The 17,797-nt window shown below is 39.6% G+C and overlaps 1 protein-coding gene across 1 annotated transcript in view; it reads left to right on the top strand.

The window, feature by feature from the left end:
- The window catches only part of LOC137629036 (sialate:O-sulfotransferase 1-like), a 51,543-nt gene extending 34,586 nt beyond the window's left edge, over nucleotides 1–16,957 (top strand). The window contains exons 2-7 of the mRNA XM_068360302.1: nucleotides 1,575–1,684; nucleotides 2,383–2,515; nucleotides 9,480–9,628; nucleotides 13,594–13,714; nucleotides 14,012–14,103; nucleotides 16,454–16,957. Of these exons, the coding sequence (XP_068216403.1) occupies nucleotides 1,588–1,684; nucleotides 2,383–2,515; nucleotides 9,480–9,628; nucleotides 13,594–13,714; nucleotides 14,012–14,103; nucleotides 16,454–16,803 (942 nt within the window). The 5' untranslated portion in view covers nucleotides 1,575–1,587 and the 3' untranslated portion in view covers nucleotides 16,804–16,957. The remainder of the gene's footprint in view (nucleotides 1–1,574; nucleotides 1,685–2,382; nucleotides 2,516–9,479; nucleotides 9,629–13,593; nucleotides 13,715–14,011; nucleotides 14,104–16,453) is intronic.
- Nucleotides 16,958–17,797: the final 840 nt, after the last annotated feature.

Here is a 17,797-nt window from a genome sequence, read left to right as displayed (position 1 = left end):
AAAAATTATAATACACAAGGTTAGGCTAAATGATCAATATTAGCTTTATAATTATAAACACTCTCTTCATTGGCCCAGTGTTTATCTAATTTTGGACTTGAAAGCATTAAAGGGAAAAACAACAAATTCTGGGAGCAGATTATTCAATGGAAATGTATACCCACTCATGTTCTGGGTTGGCCGACAGTACCAAGTAGTTCACCACATCAATGTATGAAATACTGGGAAAATCCTTAATATTTTGACCGAATGAATTCTGCATCTGGTATGAATCTAGGCCATCAATTAGATCGAGTTTCTGCTTGTAAAAACGCTTATCATCACCCGACAATTGTTTGACAAAGTCGCTCTCATTGTCCATATTCGCTGTAGCAGCTGCCATGTTTTCGCTTTGTATGTCCTCCAGCATGGCCGCCGGCGATTCCCAGTGACGTCATTGAAAGGACTCTATACATCTATAACCGTTCGTCTCACTAATCGCGCGAGAACCATCTCCATATGGAGACAACTCGCGTAAAATCTCACCGCAGTGTTTCCATTTCTTAAACCTGTGGAACCCTAAACATGAAACCGTTGACACATTCGGTTTCTTTTCACGTGGGGTAAGCATAAAGTTTACTTGTGAAGTGGAATTAAATGGTAACGTCTTTTCTTGATGTTAAAATACAAAAACATGGTACAGGGTTTAACGCATCTGTCTACAGGAAAACCAACGTTCACAAATCTACGCACTAAATTCACCTCTTTTGTTTTTATACGATATAAGAGAAACCTTGTCTGCACTCACTTTATAGAGCGTATAACCTTTGCTCTAATTACTCTAATGTACGTGAAAAAAAAATACTTTGTAATTATGGATTACCTTATGAAATTACTAATATTCATATAGTGCAAACGATAAACAAAATTATACTACCACCATGTGAAAAGTAACAGATTGTTCCTCAGAAAAATATATATTCTTCACTTTTCTTCAGGGTACTGGAGCAGTGTGTATCAAAATGGACGGTAGCGCTAGGTACTAAAGCGTTTTATTATTTCCAGAATATTGAACATTTCATACCAAATATTGCTCATTTACTGTTAAATCGTCACAGTCAAACGACTCGCAGGATAAGAAAGTTTTCAGTTTCCTCTTGAAAGCTTTAATATCTACAATCATTCGGATGACTCGTGGGAACTTATTGCGTAGTCTCGGCCTGCATATTTAAAGGCTCTGGAGCCTACAGTAGACCTATCTCTAGATTCCAATAGTTTGAATCTGTGTTGTATTGAGCCTTATGATGGAGGACATGAGAATATGCATTCCCCAAGGCAAACCATGAGATGTTGCCATATTCCAGTCTTCATAATACTATACCGACTCGCAGCGGTGCCCTTCTAGCTCGGAAAAGTTTCCGGATTGCTGATTGGTTGGACAAGATAATTCTAACCAATCAGCGATCAGGAAACTTTTCCGAGCTAAAAGGGCACCGCCGCGAGTCAGTGCAAATATGCATAGCTAAAAGAAATGGACTATAAGTAACATATCTGAAATCGTTCATGCATTTTTTTTTCTTTTATGGTCGTTTCAGAAAACCACCAACGATGGAAACTCGCAAGTTCTACAGACTTCTTCTCCTGGCTATGGTCTCCATATGTGGGGTCATTTTCGTGTGCTATTCGGCCTTGGGCATTCCTACAGGTAAATTTAGTTCCTGTATAATTTGTTATTTTGTATCTATGTCCTTATAGTTTTATACTTGAGTATCGTGCATCGTATACTTGAGTATCGTGCATCGTATACTTGAGTATCGTGCATCGTGTGCAGGATTTTGTGTATTTCTGTGTCCATTGTTCTTCTAGTAATATGCGTTTCCACACAACTGTTTATTATTATTATTATTATTATTATTATTATTATTATTATTATTATTATTACTTGCTAAGTTACAACAACCCTTGTTAGAAAATATTAGACAAAAAATTGAGTGCTATCAATTTCCATAACCTAGATTATAAAATTAATCTCGGGACATTTTATTCAAACGTGTATAGGTCAGGAACAAGATAATTAGTATTGAAAATATCATTTCGTGTAATTTACACGGGTTCCGCTAGTTATTATTACTACTATTATCAGCTAAGTTACAACCCTAAAAAGCGGTATGCTATAAGGCCAGGAGCTCCAACAGGGAAAATAGCCCAGTGAGGAAAGGAAATAAATAAACTACAAGAGAAGTCTTTGAATATTAAAATAGAATATTAATAATAATAATAATAATAATAATAATAATAATAATAGATGCTACAGAAAACATCATTGTCCATGACCACTACTTTATCAATAGAGAATAACGCAGGGATTAAATCATAGTTATTAACTTCAACTTATCATTACAGGAAATGAAGTCGTATTAAATAAACTTTCCAATGATCACGCCAATGGTGTGGAGGAGATGACATACCGCGAGCTGACCATTGACAACTCGAGTCGAAGGGAATACAAGTGGCCAGATGATCCGCTGTGTTCGAAGTAAGTTTACACATTCACACACATGTGTAAGTGTGCACCTATATACAGCACTGCGCACGGATATATGATCGTGTAGTATAACCACGGAAGGAAAAAAATGAAAAGACTTGATTGGAGTTAGTACTTTCGTCCATTAGGGACCTCAACAGACTCAACAATGAGAATACATATACAAAGACTTCTTATTTATACAGAAGGGGATCCCACAGCTGTCAGTTTCTTAATAATTCCAGAAAAGTAAGATTTTGGATGAAAGGATAACACTGGATTAATGGAAAACAGACTAGGGCTTAGATTCAAATTTTGACCCTTGATACAGGAAATTAAAAAGGATTCAACAATCAAGTCTTTTCTTTTTTCCTTCCGTGGCTATAATACGTTTTATACTCATCAGGTGTCAGCTGTCATGATTTCTACACATATGTGATCATTTATGTAGTAATTTCTACAATATGTGCTCTAATAGCTCCAAGGGGGCTCTTATACCATGATTCACCTCCAGAACTGCATTTGTCCATTTGTGCTTCATAACAGTTTCAGACTTTCCATTGATGAGTACCTACAGTATCACCCATTGAGGTGCCCTTCACTGTTGAACCAAGCCAAAAATCTAAATGACAAACACAAGCAAACACCATATCTTGTCTATTATCAACGTCAACTCAACTATGGCAGACATGGTTGTTGTAGTCGATTTGTGGATTGTCTACAACAACCCTCCCTGGCTGTTGACTATGTCCCTTTTCAAAACAGTGGGTGTTAATCTGGTTGGAGATTGTCAGGCTGGGCAATTCAAAGGCCATGATTGAAGTTCTCGGTTCCCACAGATCAAGTATTTGGAGCATGGTGGCCAAACTGTGTGCCTTCACGAGAATGCCCTTGGTATTTGAACAACCTTGCACTCTACTCAGGCACGCCTCGGACATGCTACAATTTGCTTTGCCACACAACGTGTACATTCACAAGAACAAATTGAGTTCTGCCACCTCCTTCTTTGTCAATGCATCGAACAACTGCCCGACCGCCTGGGTCAGGAAATTCTGGACAGTGTTGTCAACTTGTCGATGCTTTACTTGCCGATGAGCACTCTGCAGATAATATTGTCTCGGCTAATGTTTCAGTTGCCCTTCTAGCTACCTCTGCTGAGGAGGGAAGCTACAGCAGCAGCAACAGCCAAAGTGTTTAATGCAACCATATCAGCCTGATTGATTTGGCCTTAAGGGACGCTGTTTGTCAGAGTATGTAATACCAGTTGATCACTGGGAATAGGAATGTGCCTTTAGCTGACCATTCTGCCCCCTGTGAAAATTCCGTAGATAAAAAAAAAATTAAATCTCCTCAATGTATTTTGCCTTACACCAGTTTTCCTGTTGCCTGCAACCAGTCTAAAAATGTTAAAACCTGGTTAAGTTAGGCTTTTGGAGATAAGCTATTGATTGACCAGTAACACTGAACTCTTATCTGGATATGACCAGGGAGATAACCTGATTAGTTTGGTTTTAAAGGTTTAAAGACACTTATGAATGACAGAGGCAAGAGACAGTGGTATTGCCATATCAAGCAGGACAATGCCCTAGAGAATGATCATATAAAGTGTACATATAAGCACCCAAGCCCCCTCTCCACCCAAGCTATGACAAAGGTGGGGCCAGGCAATGGCTGCTAATGACTCACCAGATAGACCTAAAGGCTCCCCTAAACCCTGAATCCATAGCTCACAAGGATGATGAAGTTGCAGCGACCAAAGAAACTAACGAGTTTGAGCGGGACTTGAATCCTAGTCTGGCGCAAGGTCTGGCGTTCACCGGTCAGGGTCGTTACCGCATCGGCCACCACAACCCTAGTGAGAGAAGAAAGATATTTTTTCATATGCAAAGTACAAATTTTGTAAAATTTTCCCACAACAACTAATGCACATTTTAGACTTAAATCCTCTATTGGTGAAGCATTTGCTGTCAAGAAACATCCTGTGGCTCTTTTTTTTTTCTTTTTTTTTTACCAAGAAAGAGCCTATGGTACAGTTTAGAGATGCAGCATTGTAAATAACGGGAGATCTTCTTTCGCGATATTCTTTCGACACTTCTTGGTGACACCCTCTCAAGAACATTTCCTGCAGAAAAAAAAAAAGTTAAGGATTAAGCGAAATTAGGAATAATTGGCGAATCAAGGTTTTAATGTAAAGTTTACAAGTTGGGTAAAATTTTCAAGTCTGGTAAAATAATACTGTGAACACGCTACGCGTTTCGGGAGTGCTGTCTCCCTTCCTCAGGCTAGAGTGGTGGAAACATACAACTTGCGATCGACTTAATAATTCACTGGAAGATCAATGGATCCCATTGCACCAAGAAATTGTTTTAGTTTTTTTTAACAGCTCCATGTGACCACTAATTTTTACAGCAAATGTAAATGAGGCCTTTTTTATTAATGTTAACTTTTTATGCACCGTGAATAGTAATAAAAAATGTCTTTTAATTGAATGAATATATATGGGATTAAATACATTATACTATATCATATATATATATATATATATATATATATATATATATATATATATATATATATATATATATATATATATAGACCAATTACAAATAGGATTATATCAAGGGTAAATGACAAACTTAATGATTATGATAACTTAAGCATTAACTTGCTGAGAAAAAATATCAAGATTGTGTTTGAAACTGTATATAATTGGGAATCTAAGATTATCCCTTTGTTTTTCCTTTGCTGTTTTTAAGAATACATGGAAAAAAAAAAGAATATTAGTTATTTCTTTACATATTAAATGTAAACACTAGAGTATTATTTGAAGTAAGCGTAAATTTACATGAGCAGATATCCTGCATTCTTTTTTAACCCTTTCGCTGCCAGTGGTAAATTTAACAAAACTTCTGATGTAGCAAAACCTTTCAAGACTTCACAAACCCTATAGCTGTTGATATTTATTGGAAAGCTCTCACAAAGACCTTTCCAATAGGTAGAAGGTTGGCCAGGGCACCAACCACCTGTTGAGATACTACTGCTGGAGAGTTATAGGGTCCTTTGACTGGCCAGACAGCACTACATTGGATCCTTCTTCTCTGGTTACGAGTCAGTCTCCCTTTGCCTACATATACACCGAATAATCTTGCTTATTCTTTACATATTCTCCTCTGTCCTCATATACCTGACAACACTTAGATTACCAAACTATTCTTCTTCACTCAAGGGGTTAACTACTGCAATTTAATTGTTCAGTGAACTCTTTCCTCTTAGTTAGGGTAGAAGAGACTCTTTAGCTATGGTAAGCAGCTCTTCTAGGAGGAGGACACTCCAAGTGGGTAGTGCCATAGCCTCTGTACTGTGACGGGCCGAGAGAGGCTGTGACTAAGAAGGCAGGATGAAAGCAATTGAGTAACTTTATTGCAGAACATCCGTTTATATATACATAAATTCCAGGCAAAAAGGGCATAAAATCATAACAGGCAATTACATGTTCAACCCACAACCGGTGCTGTTAACAGTTAACGGTGAGAAAAACATACATGTTATTTCAGGTCCCTATCAGTGCGAGGGAAGAGCGAAGATACAAAGCATAATATATACAAAAAAAGAAATGCTGTTATTATGTACGATCGTATAACACACTGTTGGTACATGGCTCCCCCCTAAAAATTACATACTGTACATGTTAAATAGGGCGTCCTGATCTAGAGAGGCAAACTGTAGGCGGGCCATCTGGCAGGAGATAACCAAGTTTTAGACGATCAATGGAGACCCAGTTTTCTTTGCCAGGAATGTTTAGTAAGAATGCTTTCGGACTGCGTCGGATCACAAGGAAAGCGCCCGTGTAAGAGGGCGTTAGCGGTGGCTTGCTAGTGTTGTTGTATAGGAAGACGTGCGTTGCAGAGTGCAAGTCTGTCGGTATGTGATGCTTTGCTGTGGGCTTGTAAGTCTGACGGCATGGAGTAAATTTTCCCACGACATGACGTATGCACTGGAGATTGTCAGAGGAGGTTGCAGAAGGAAAAAATTCGGCAGGGACGACCAACAGGTCGCCATACACCATTTCAGCTACCGAGGAGATTCGCTAATGATGTCCACAATTGAGAGGTGAAATTGGTACCCCTGTCAGAAGTAATATGCTCAGGGGTACCAAATCTTGCAATCCATCCTGAGAGTATGGCAGATGTACATGAGGCGGACATTGCAGTTTCCATGGGCTGGAAGCCTTTTGGCAAAGGCCCATTTCCTCCATTTCGGCGAACGTCTGTTTGGCTGCTGCCAATTGTTCCGGCGCCAGACGTCTGAATTTTGCGAAGACTGGTGGTCCTATCGTCTTGATATGGTGATAAATACCGTGCTTGGCAGGAGCCGTGGGCATTTGTCGAAGTTCTGGACGGAAAACTTCCGGGTACGACGTGAGGAGGTGGGCTTAGGCATCCGTGGGTGCGCTGATGTGGAGAGCGAGGATGGAGGGGCCGGGTTGAAGAGGTGTCGACAAGTACGAGTCTGCGTTGACCAATCGTCAGTGGGCAACATCGACTAGAAGGTGGAAATGAGAGAGGAAATCCTCACCGAGGATTGGCAATGTGACGTCAGCAACGAGAAACTTCCAATTATGTCCACAATTGAGAGGTGAAATTGGTACCCCTGTCAGAAGTAATATGCTCAGGGATACCAAATCTTGCAATCCATCCTGAGAGTAAGGCAGATGTACATGAGGTGGACGTTGCAGTTTCTATGGGCTGGAGGCCTTTTGGCAAAGGCCCATTTCCTCCATTTCGGCGAACGTCTGTTTGGCGGCTGCCAATCGCTCCGGTGCCAGACGTCTTAATTTTGCGAAGACTGGCGGTCCCATCGTCTTGATATGGTGATAAATACCGTGCTTGACAGGAGCCGTGGGCATTTGGCGAAGTTCTGGACGGAAAACTTCTGGGTACGACGTGAAGAGGTGGGCGTAGGCATCCGTGGGTGCGCTGATGTGGAGAGCGAGGTTGGAGGGGCCGGGTTGAAGAGGTGTCGAGAAGTACGAGCCTGCGTTGATCAATCGTCGGTGGGCGACATCATCCAGAAGGTGGAAATGAGAGAGGAAATCTGCACCGAGGATTGGCAATGTGACGTCAGTAACGAGAAGCTTCCAATTAAATTTACCGTTTCCAAACGATAATGTGAGGTTCTCGTAACTGTAGGTGGGTATAGCAGATCCGTTGGCAGCTACCAGACGGACGTGCGCAGGCGTAGACAGACTACTGTACGTCGTGTCCTGAAGAGTTCCCTTGGCAAAAGAGAACGACAAGCACCCGTGTCTACCAAATATCGCACGCCCGTTCCTCCATCATGTAAAAAGAAAAGATTAGAAACACGGGAGGCCACCGCCACGAGTGATGGCCTACTTATACATTTTTTGGCCACTGACAATCCTTGGCACATTTCTTCGTGGCTGGCCTGAATCTGTAGTGGTAGTAGCAAAACAGCGGCCGATGGGCGGCAGTAAGTGGCTGTAGAAGTCGTTGGTTGGAGCGCGAGCGAGTGTTGGGTGATTGGTGGCTTTGTCGCCGCTCCGGCACGTCACGGGGTAGGCATGTATGTCCTACGGCATTCACGTCTGCTTCGGTTGACGTTTAATAGGCGTCCTCTTTGTCAGGAGTGGAGGTGTTGATGGAGGTCTTGAAGGTCATGAAGTGGCTGTCCATAAGGGCGTCGGCTTTGGTCATCAAGTCCTCTATGGGTAAACTATCAACATTGGATATGGCAGCGCGTACAGGTTTGGGTAAACAGCGTATCCAAAGGGCACGAAGTAGGTTCACCTCACGAAGAGAGCCATCTGCGGCAGGTTGCTGGCGAGCGACACTAGTCATTTCCTTGAGGGCGAGCGAAGCCCTTTGGTCCCCCAACGGTTGTTGAGAGAGCTGAAAAAGCTTTGCTATACGGGCGGCTGGCGACGGCGAGTACTACTGCAGAAGGTATGTTTTGAGGGCGTCATACGCTATTGGGGTGTCTCCTTGTTCACAGAGCCTGTCGGATATTTCCGGGAAGGTGTCCTCGGGTATCGCCGCGAGAACATAATCTGCTTTGGTGGTTGAGCGAGTCACACCCTTGGTACGGAACTGGACTTCTGTGGGCTGAAACCAAGCAAATGCCTCTCCGCTGGCGAACGAAAAAAGTTTCAATAGGGCGGCACCAGCTTCCGTGGAGTCCACCATAGTACTAATGACGGGGGGTGTGAAAGGCGGGAGGAGCGAGTCGACTTCCGGGGTCACCAATGTTACGGGCTGAGAGAGGCTGTGACTAAGAAGGCAGGATGAAAGCAACTGAGTAACTTTATTACAGAACATCCGTTTATATATACATAAACACCAGGCAAAAAGGACATAAAAACATAACAGGCAATTTCATGTTCAACCCACAACCGGTGCTGTTAACAGTTAACGGTGAGAAAAACAGACATGTTATTCCAGGTCCCTATCAGTGCGAGGGGAGAGCGAAGATACAAAGCATAATATATACAAAAAAAGAAATGTCGTTATTATATACGATCGTGTAACACACGGTTGGTACAGTACCATGGTCTTCCACTGTCTTTAGTTAGAGTTATTTTGCTTGAGGTTACACTCGGGCACATTATTCTATCTTATTTCTCTTCCTTTTGTTTTGTTAAAGTTTTTATAATTTTTATAGGAAATATTTGTTTTAATGTTGTTACTGTTCTTGAATTATCCCATATTTCTTTGTTTTCTCTCCTCACTGGGTTACTTTCCCTGTTGGAGCTCCTGGGCTTTTAGCATATCCTGCTTTTCTGACTAGGGTTGTAGCTTAGCAAGTAATAATAATAATAATAATAATAATAATAATAATAATAATAATAATACCAACTTAGTATGGTTTAGGTGACTTTAAAAGATGTCTCCCCTTTTCAAATTTTGCGTAAGTCACCAATGATAGTGAAAGGGTTAAAGCAAATTCAATTTAATTTCAGGCATGCTGTAACTTTCGGGAAAAATATCGACGCAGCTTGGCTACTATCTTATCCCCGTTCGGGTAATACATGGTCTAGGTACCTGATTGAATCATCTACCGGGATCTATACAGGAACTATCTACAAATCACAGTCTATTAAAAGATTGGGTGAGTACAAAGTAAAGTGAGTTGCTTTCTGAGCTTAGGGGAAAGCATACGTAATAATTGATCACATTGTTTTTTAATGTTTCTGAAACTTAGTCTTACTAATGCCTTGGAACATTAGCTAGCTACAACTCAAAGAGCTATGGAAAGATTAACGAAGGGGAATAAAGAGACAGAAAAAGAGCAACGTAGATAAGAGAGCAAACTAAAGTAGAGGATACTCTAACAATTTGTAAGAAAAAGAGATGGTCATATAATAAGAGTGACAGACAATAGATGGTCATTAAGAATAACAGAATGGGTCCCTGGAGATTGTAAAAGAAGCAGAGGAAGGAAGAGGAGATGATGGATTGACAAACTAAGGAAATCTGCGGGTGTGGACAGGCATAAAAAGACCATAAACAGACGCAAGTGGAAGGGCATGTCTGAGGCCTTTGTTCTGCCGTGGACTAGTAACGGCTAATGATGATGATTTTAAATGTAAATGGGTGTAGCACAAGTAGAAGAAAAGATAAATTTATAAACTTAAACAATGAATTAAAAGTGAAAGAGTAAATTTAATGAACCAGAGGACATTCCTTCTGTCATGATAGCGGATGGATGTGTGTTGTTTTGAATTGAGAATATGATTTAGGTAGTGAACAATTTATTTATTTCATCCATTTATTTTTCTACGTTTGTCTATCGTTCCCATTTTTCTCATATTTCCCATCGCTCTATCACACTTCCATCACCTACCTAATTTCTTATCCATAGAATGTTTTCACACATTTTAACCAACTGTTCCTAGATGTCCCAACATCTATATAATGTCAAGACCAGGTAGCTTAAATGAAAAATTTAATTCACAATTAATTGAGCTGGATCAATTGAAATATAAATTAATTGATATTAAGCCACATCACCAAAGCCCAGTAATCTTCATAAAGTATGCCAAGATTCCTTTCTTCACTGGGCTATTTTTTCATGTTGGAGCCCTTGGGCTTATAGCATCCTGCTTTTCCAACTAGGGTTGTAGCTTAGCTGGTAATAATAATGATAATAATAATAATAATAATAATAATAATAATAATAATAATAATAATAATAATAATAATAATAATAATAATAATAAAAGACTTAGTATGCATCGAGTTGCTGCTATAATACTCTTTCAAAAGAAAGAGTTCTGCAAAAACTATGATATAACTGCATTTTTGAGACCAATTCATTCATTGCATATAGATGCAACTCCTTGTGAGCCTCGGTGACTAAACTTTTAACGAGAAAAGACATCCCATATTTAGACAGACGTGCCTTGGAATTCTAATCCAGCAAAATACATAAAAAGATGAATGCAATCATTGATCCACTCCTAAGGACGGACAATGAAGCTCTTGCCAACGCGCACACTGTGGGTATTGAAGCTCTCGCTGATACCTTCTGAATTATAATATGTTGTCCCTCAGTATGTCAGGTGGGCAAAGGACATTTGAGCTAGTGTAGTTTATGGGAGAAGTTAATCAAAAGACACTATTCCCTGTAGTCTTGTCCAAAGAATACTCAACAATTGACAACTCTCACAGGACGTAGAACCCTATTTTCTAATGTAATATCAACTTCCTTTTCTAAAGATGTAATTTTAGAGAACTGTGGTAAACCGTTTGTCTACATCATTGTTCCCTTGAGAGAAAGCAAAAATGTTTCTCTATAGGTATCATTAAGAATTTTGGATTTGCAGATAATGAAAAGTGAACAAATGCTTGTTGTGGCCTATTGGTAACGTCTCTGCTTGGTGATCACCAGACTGGGGTTTGAGTCCCGCTCAAACTCGTTAGTTCCTTTAGTGTCTGTAACCTCACCATCATTGTGAGCTAAGGATGGGGGTTTTGAGGGAGCCTATAGGTCTATTTGCTGAGTCATCAGGTCCTAGCTTGGGTGGAGAGGGGGCTTGGGTGCTGATCAATATATATATATATATATATATATATATATATATATATATATATATATATATATATATATATATATATATATATATTCTTTAGGGCATTGTCCTGCTTGATAGGGCAATGTCACTGTCCCTTGCCTCTGCCAATCATGAGCGACTTTTAAACCTTCCACAGTTGTGTGGACCTAACAATATCTTCAACATTGATTAATTACCAGTTTGATAGAAAAACTTAACTTAAGATGTTTACACATGATATATAAAAGAGAGAGAGAAAAAAAAGGAAATGACAATATTTATGAATAATTCTTACATACTTAAATCTCTCAGAGGCTGCCCATATTTACATACGGTTAGCGCCTACGCCACCTCTCCACCAAAGCTAGGACCAGGGAGGGCCAGGCAATGATTGCTGATGACTCAGCAGGTAGACCTGTAGGTTCCCTCAAATCCCCCATCCTTATCTTACAAGGATGGTGAGGTTGCAGACACTACCAGAAACTATCAAGCCGACACGGGTCTCGAACTCCAGTCCAACAGATCACGAGACCGGGACGTTTTCAATAGGCTGCCATAACCCTAATACTAAGTAAACTAGTACTAAGACTACTGAATTTATGAAAATAACAAAATGCCCACAAAGAAGTATAATGCACTCATATATATATATATATATATATATATATATATATATATATATATATATATATATATATATATATATATATATATATATATATATATATATATATATGACCATGAATGGGAGGTAAATCAGTTGTTGTTTGCGGATGATACTGTACTGGTAGCAGACACAGAAGAGGAGCTTGACCGACTAGTGACAGAATTTGGAAAGGTGTGTGAGAGAAGGAAGTTGAGAGTTAATGTGGGTAAGAGTAAGGTTATGAGATGTACGAGAAGGGAATTTGGTGCAGGGTTGAATTTCATGTTGAATGGAGAGTTACTTGAGGAAGTGGATCAGTTTAAGTACTTGGGGTCTATTGTTGCAGCAAATGGTGGAGTGGAAGCAGATGTACGTCAGAGAGTGAATGAAGGTTGCAAAGTGTTGGGGGCAGTTAAGGGAGTAGTAAAAAATAGAGGGTTGGGCATGAATGTAAAGAGAGTTCTATATGAGAAAGTGATTGTACCAACTGTGATGTAGGGATCGGAGTTGTGGGGAATGAAAGTGATGGAGAGACAGAAATTGAATGTGTTTGAGATGAAGTGTCTGAGGAGTATGGCTGGTGTATCTCGAGTAGATAGGGTTAGGAACGAAGTGGTGAGGGAGAGAATGGGTGTAAGAAATGAGTTAGCGGCTAGAGTGGATATGAATGTGTTGAGGTGGTTTGGCCATGTTGAGAGAATGGAAAATGGTTGTCTGCTAAAGAAGGTGATGAATGCAAGAGTTGATGGGAGAAGTACAAGAGGAAGGCCAAGGTTTGGGTGGATGGATGGTGTGAAGAAAGCTCTGGGTGATAGGAGGATAGATGTGAGAGAGGCAAGAGAGCGTGCTAGAAATAGGAATGAATGGCGAGCGATTGTGACGCAGTTCCAGTAGGCCCTGCTGCTTCCTCCGGTGCCTTAGATGACCGCGGAGGTAGCAGCAGTAGGGGAGTCAGCATTATGAAGCTTCATCTGTGGTGGAAATGTGGGAGGTTGGGCTGTGGCACCCTAGCAGTACCAGCTGAACTCGGTTGAGTCCCTGATTAGGCTGAAGGAACATAGAGAGTAGAGGTCCCCTTTTTGTTTTGTTTCATTGTTGGTGTCGGCTACCCCCCAAAATTGGGGGAAGTGCCTTGGTATATGGATGGATATATATATATATATATATATATATATATATATATATGTATATATATATATATATATATATATATATATATATATATATATATATATATATATATATATATGTGTGTGTGTGTGTGTGTTTCAGTAAATCAATTTGAGCATTCCCCCTATGGCCGGAATGTGATACTGGGCTTTACATAAGACAGAATAAGAATCTGAAAATATTCAACACTTCTCACCCTCACAGGTCGCATAGGAACAGCCGATCGAATAGAAGGAATCAATACGATAGTCGTCAAAACACACTCAGAAAAGGATTTGCAAGGATCCCACAGTAAGACCATAATTATCATGCGGAATCCGGCCAGGTACATTAATGCATTTGACATTTTTATTCTTCATGTTATAGTACAGGAGAGGATTCATAGTCTTCCCTTTTTATAGTCGCCATAAAGATTCCGGGCGAAATAAGCGCCGCCCCCAAAATGACGTCATAGCCTACAGCATTGTTTCCTACGTTAGCAGCGGTCACAGTACATCCCCTTACAAATTTCAAACCATGCTAACTTGTTGTGATATAAAGAAAGAAAAATAATGTAATGATGAACTTTTAAGTGACAACACTATCACAAATTACTTCTTTCTACTTTTATCTTTTGTTCCAGATCAATTATATCTTATTGGAACTATAAGTCCAACAGAGGATCAACTTTATATTGGACCAAGTCCGTTCCTAATTCGTCTTACACTTCTGAAGGTGAGAATAAAAAATGTTATGTTGCATGGCTGAGTTCTGCCGAATAAAGGATGGCTCCGAAAACAGTAGCTAGTGTAGTAACCATAAGCTAGCCATTGTTTTAATGATGAGCCTTATGTGTATTATAGCCCCACTCAAGGCCATAAGGATGGACAACTCACCACATAGCATCTCAGTAGTGACGTCTCTCTCTCTCTCTCTCTCTCTCTCTCTCTCTCTCTCTCTCTCTCTCTCTCTCTCTCTCTCTCTCTCTCTCTCTTTTTTTTTTTTTAAAGCCCCCTGTGTGAGTTGTAGGGGTTTTGCTAACTACCTGATAACGTTTGGATAAAAAAAAAAAAAAAGTGTCAATATTTCCATATTGGCATGAGAACTATTTCGTGCAAAAAATTGTCCTTCGGATTCCAGGAGTGGGCTACTTTTTTTTTTTTTTTTTTTTTTTTTTTTTTTTTTTTTTTAGATAGGACTCGGCATTCTGTCTGGTTTGGCTGCGGCTATGATTAAAGTGGGGATAAATGTATTGTATTGTATTGTTGAAATGCTCTCAGTCCTATCAAGTCGGTTGGGCTTACAGTTGAGCCACTCTAATCATAGTGATACCATCCCATCATGATAAGGTAGGGAGTGGACACAGGGAGTCAGCTCTCACAGGTGTCATTAGTGGAGGAATTAATTACATGAAAGGGCTAGTGGGGTGTCTGGTTTGCTCATTTGCATAATTAAACATTTCCCCCAAGAAAGATATAATGAATAATACTAATAATGTATTCTCTGCCCCTGGATCCAATGGTGAACAAGAGTCACTGTTGACGACATCGGCTAATATATGCAATCACACTGATAGTGATTTTACCCCTAAAAAAATGATAAAGGAGACTTTGGATCTCATCAGGTTTGTGAAGTAGAGTCTATTGAAACTTAAATTGATGATTTGTAGACTTCTAGGAAGAATAAAGGTGATAAATCTAGTAATTTAGGTGACACAAGGAAATTGAGAATCCTACATGTTACCCAAATACCATTAGAGACAAATTACAGGATGATATAGGTATGATCGTACATTGCTTTGGAAAAAGTAGTTACCTCATACATACCAAATCATACACACAATCCGTTATACTCTCTAATTTAAAGACAATTAGTGACGTTATAAGATTAGATGTCAAATCCTATCTAGATTTCAGCTTAGGAAGGAGAGCAGTTTTAAATAGAAACCTATATCAATATACAGAAGAGGAGATACTTGCCATGTCCTTTAACAGGATGGGAAGTGCATAAAGTAAAGCCCTTTCAGTATCGATGATCATCCCTACTTTCCAGGATGCTGATGTACCTTTCCAGATTAACATTCAATGTGAGAGAATTAGAGTTCAACCTTTTCCACAGAAACCACTGCAATGTTTTAATAGTTTTAAATTTGGACAACCTTCTGAAGTTTGCAAAACTGAGAAAACTTATAGCATTTTCTGTAGTCCTTACTGTGGAGAGTGTACACTAGAGGCCAAGTATTTGAACTGCAACATGAATTATAAATCCACTGATCAGACTTTCCAGCTGTATAAGTGTGTGGTGCATACCAAGACTATTGAATAAATTAACCATTTATGAAAAGGCATTGAAATCAAGAGGAAATTTGTTGCAGGTTACACAACTCACCTAGTACTGCCAATAGTTCATGAAAAACAAATACGCCATCTTCTGATAAAATGTTGCAAGCATATTGCCACCCGAAGCTTTGCCAATGTGATTTAACGTTATGGAATTGACTTTCTCGATACGACCTTCGTCCCCCATACCAAACAATGATACAAACCTCTGTCAGGCTGCATCCTTGTTTGATTTGATGGAACTTCCCCTTAAAACAGTTGTCTGGTGCACCTGTAGTGAAAAGGGCCAAAAGCCTAGGAGCTCACCACCCCTTAAATTGGAAAATAGAGTGACCTCCAGGTCTCTCAGCCCCTTCCATGAGGAATATGAAAAGGGTGACGTCAACTAAATGTAATATTTTGTCTGTAGATATTTTACATCAACCATTAAACAATTTACACCAATCAACAACTCAAGTACACCACCCACCTCAACAATTAGATCGAAAGTGTATAAAGAAGAAGGCTGGTGCAAAACCCATTTTGTCAAGACCCTCTCAAAAAAAAAAAAAAAAAAAAAAAGTCAATGGGAAGTCATGTTAGATAAAAAAGGGATAATGTGAAAACACTTTCCAAGTTTTTTTTCCAGGAAATAAACATTATTTTTTTCTTTCCATTTGCTATGGTTTCCAAAAATTGAAGTAGGGCTAGAGCTTCATAGACTGAAGACTTTTCAAAGTTCCAATTAAATATATTTCCTCTTTTAGGATTTCACCAATTCGTTAGAGAGCAACTCAAGGTCTGGAGGGCAACTTACATTTATCCTCTGAAATACATGAAGCATCTCCACGTGGTCTTCTACGAAATGATAAGAGAAAATCCCTTAAGGGAGATTCGTGGTATTCTCCAATTCTTGCAGCTCCGACCCGATGAAGACCGGCTGCAGTGTCTCTCGAGACATTTGGAAGGCTTTTTCATGGGCTCCCAGAGGAAGGTGGAGCCCTATACTGACAAGGAGAAGGAGGCCTTCGCCCGCACTATAGAGGAAATAAGTGGCCTCCTCAGGTCAAGAGGGTTCCCGCCATTGCCTGACTACCAGATTTATGGCTTGGTGTGAAAATGCGACACCTATGATAGAAATGTACTCTCTGATGTAAACAAATAAAACTTTATGAGACTTTTAATGTAAAGATAAGAATGATGTAAACAAATAAAACTATGAAAATGAGACTTTTAATGTAAAGATAAGAATGATGTAAACAAATAAAACTTTATGAGACTTTTAATGTAAAGATAAGAAACCTAACTAGAAAATTAGTCACTTATTGGAAATATAACACCAACTGAAAAAATGACACTAGAATAGTACAGTGGTAACATGTTTGCCAAGCATTAGCATGACGACAGTTCGATCCCAGTCTGGGGCCATGAGTTGAAGCCGTTTACTTGGGTGGCCACGGCTGTGATTGGGCATCATAGGATTGGGGGTGTGGAATGTTGGCTTTCTCGGCTGACGTTCTGGTGAAGATCTATTCTGATGAAACGAACGGAAACGGTCCCAGGCACTTTTAATATGAACATTCAAATAAGGATTCCTTTGTGTGAATACCAGATAGGCAACACTTCTGTAATGAAATGATTCACCTTCAGGTATCAAGACAAAATCATGACAACCTTTGTGATGCAAAAATTTCGAAAAATTAGAAGCAATGGCATAGAATTAGGGAATTTAGAAACGCCAACCAAAGATGTTGCCAGGTATATTAGACAAGCCCTGGAAGTTAGAAGTAAAAGTATGCAAGCTGTGAAGCTATCTGTGTAGGAGGTAACTAATGATAATGAATTTTCTGCAGATTGCAGCGCTTTGCGCCTAATACACTTCTTCTAGTAGTGTGCCCACAATCACATTGTTGTTGAGAGAGCAATGAGGAAATTTGAACCTGGCGTAATCTCCAGAGTTCGGGAAGTGCCTCCTCGTATGAATTAAGACTTTTCAGTAAGTCTAACAAAGATTTTGGCCTGCCAGTGTCACTTATGCCTTTGTAGAGGTTTTCTAACGTGCATTTTGCAGAGAACAGGTTATGTTTGAGATTTCCAGTGTTAGCATTTTA

This window comes from Palaemon carinicauda, chromosome 37 (genome assembly GCF_036898095.1).
Source record: "Palaemon carinicauda isolate YSFRI2023 chromosome 37, ASM3689809v2, whole genome shotgun sequence".
NCBI lineage: Eukaryota > Metazoa > Arthropoda > Malacostraca > Decapoda > Palaemonidae > Palaemon > Palaemon carinicauda.
Note: the sequence above shows the minus strand (reverse complement) of the source record. Positions and strands in the feature narration are given on the sequence as shown.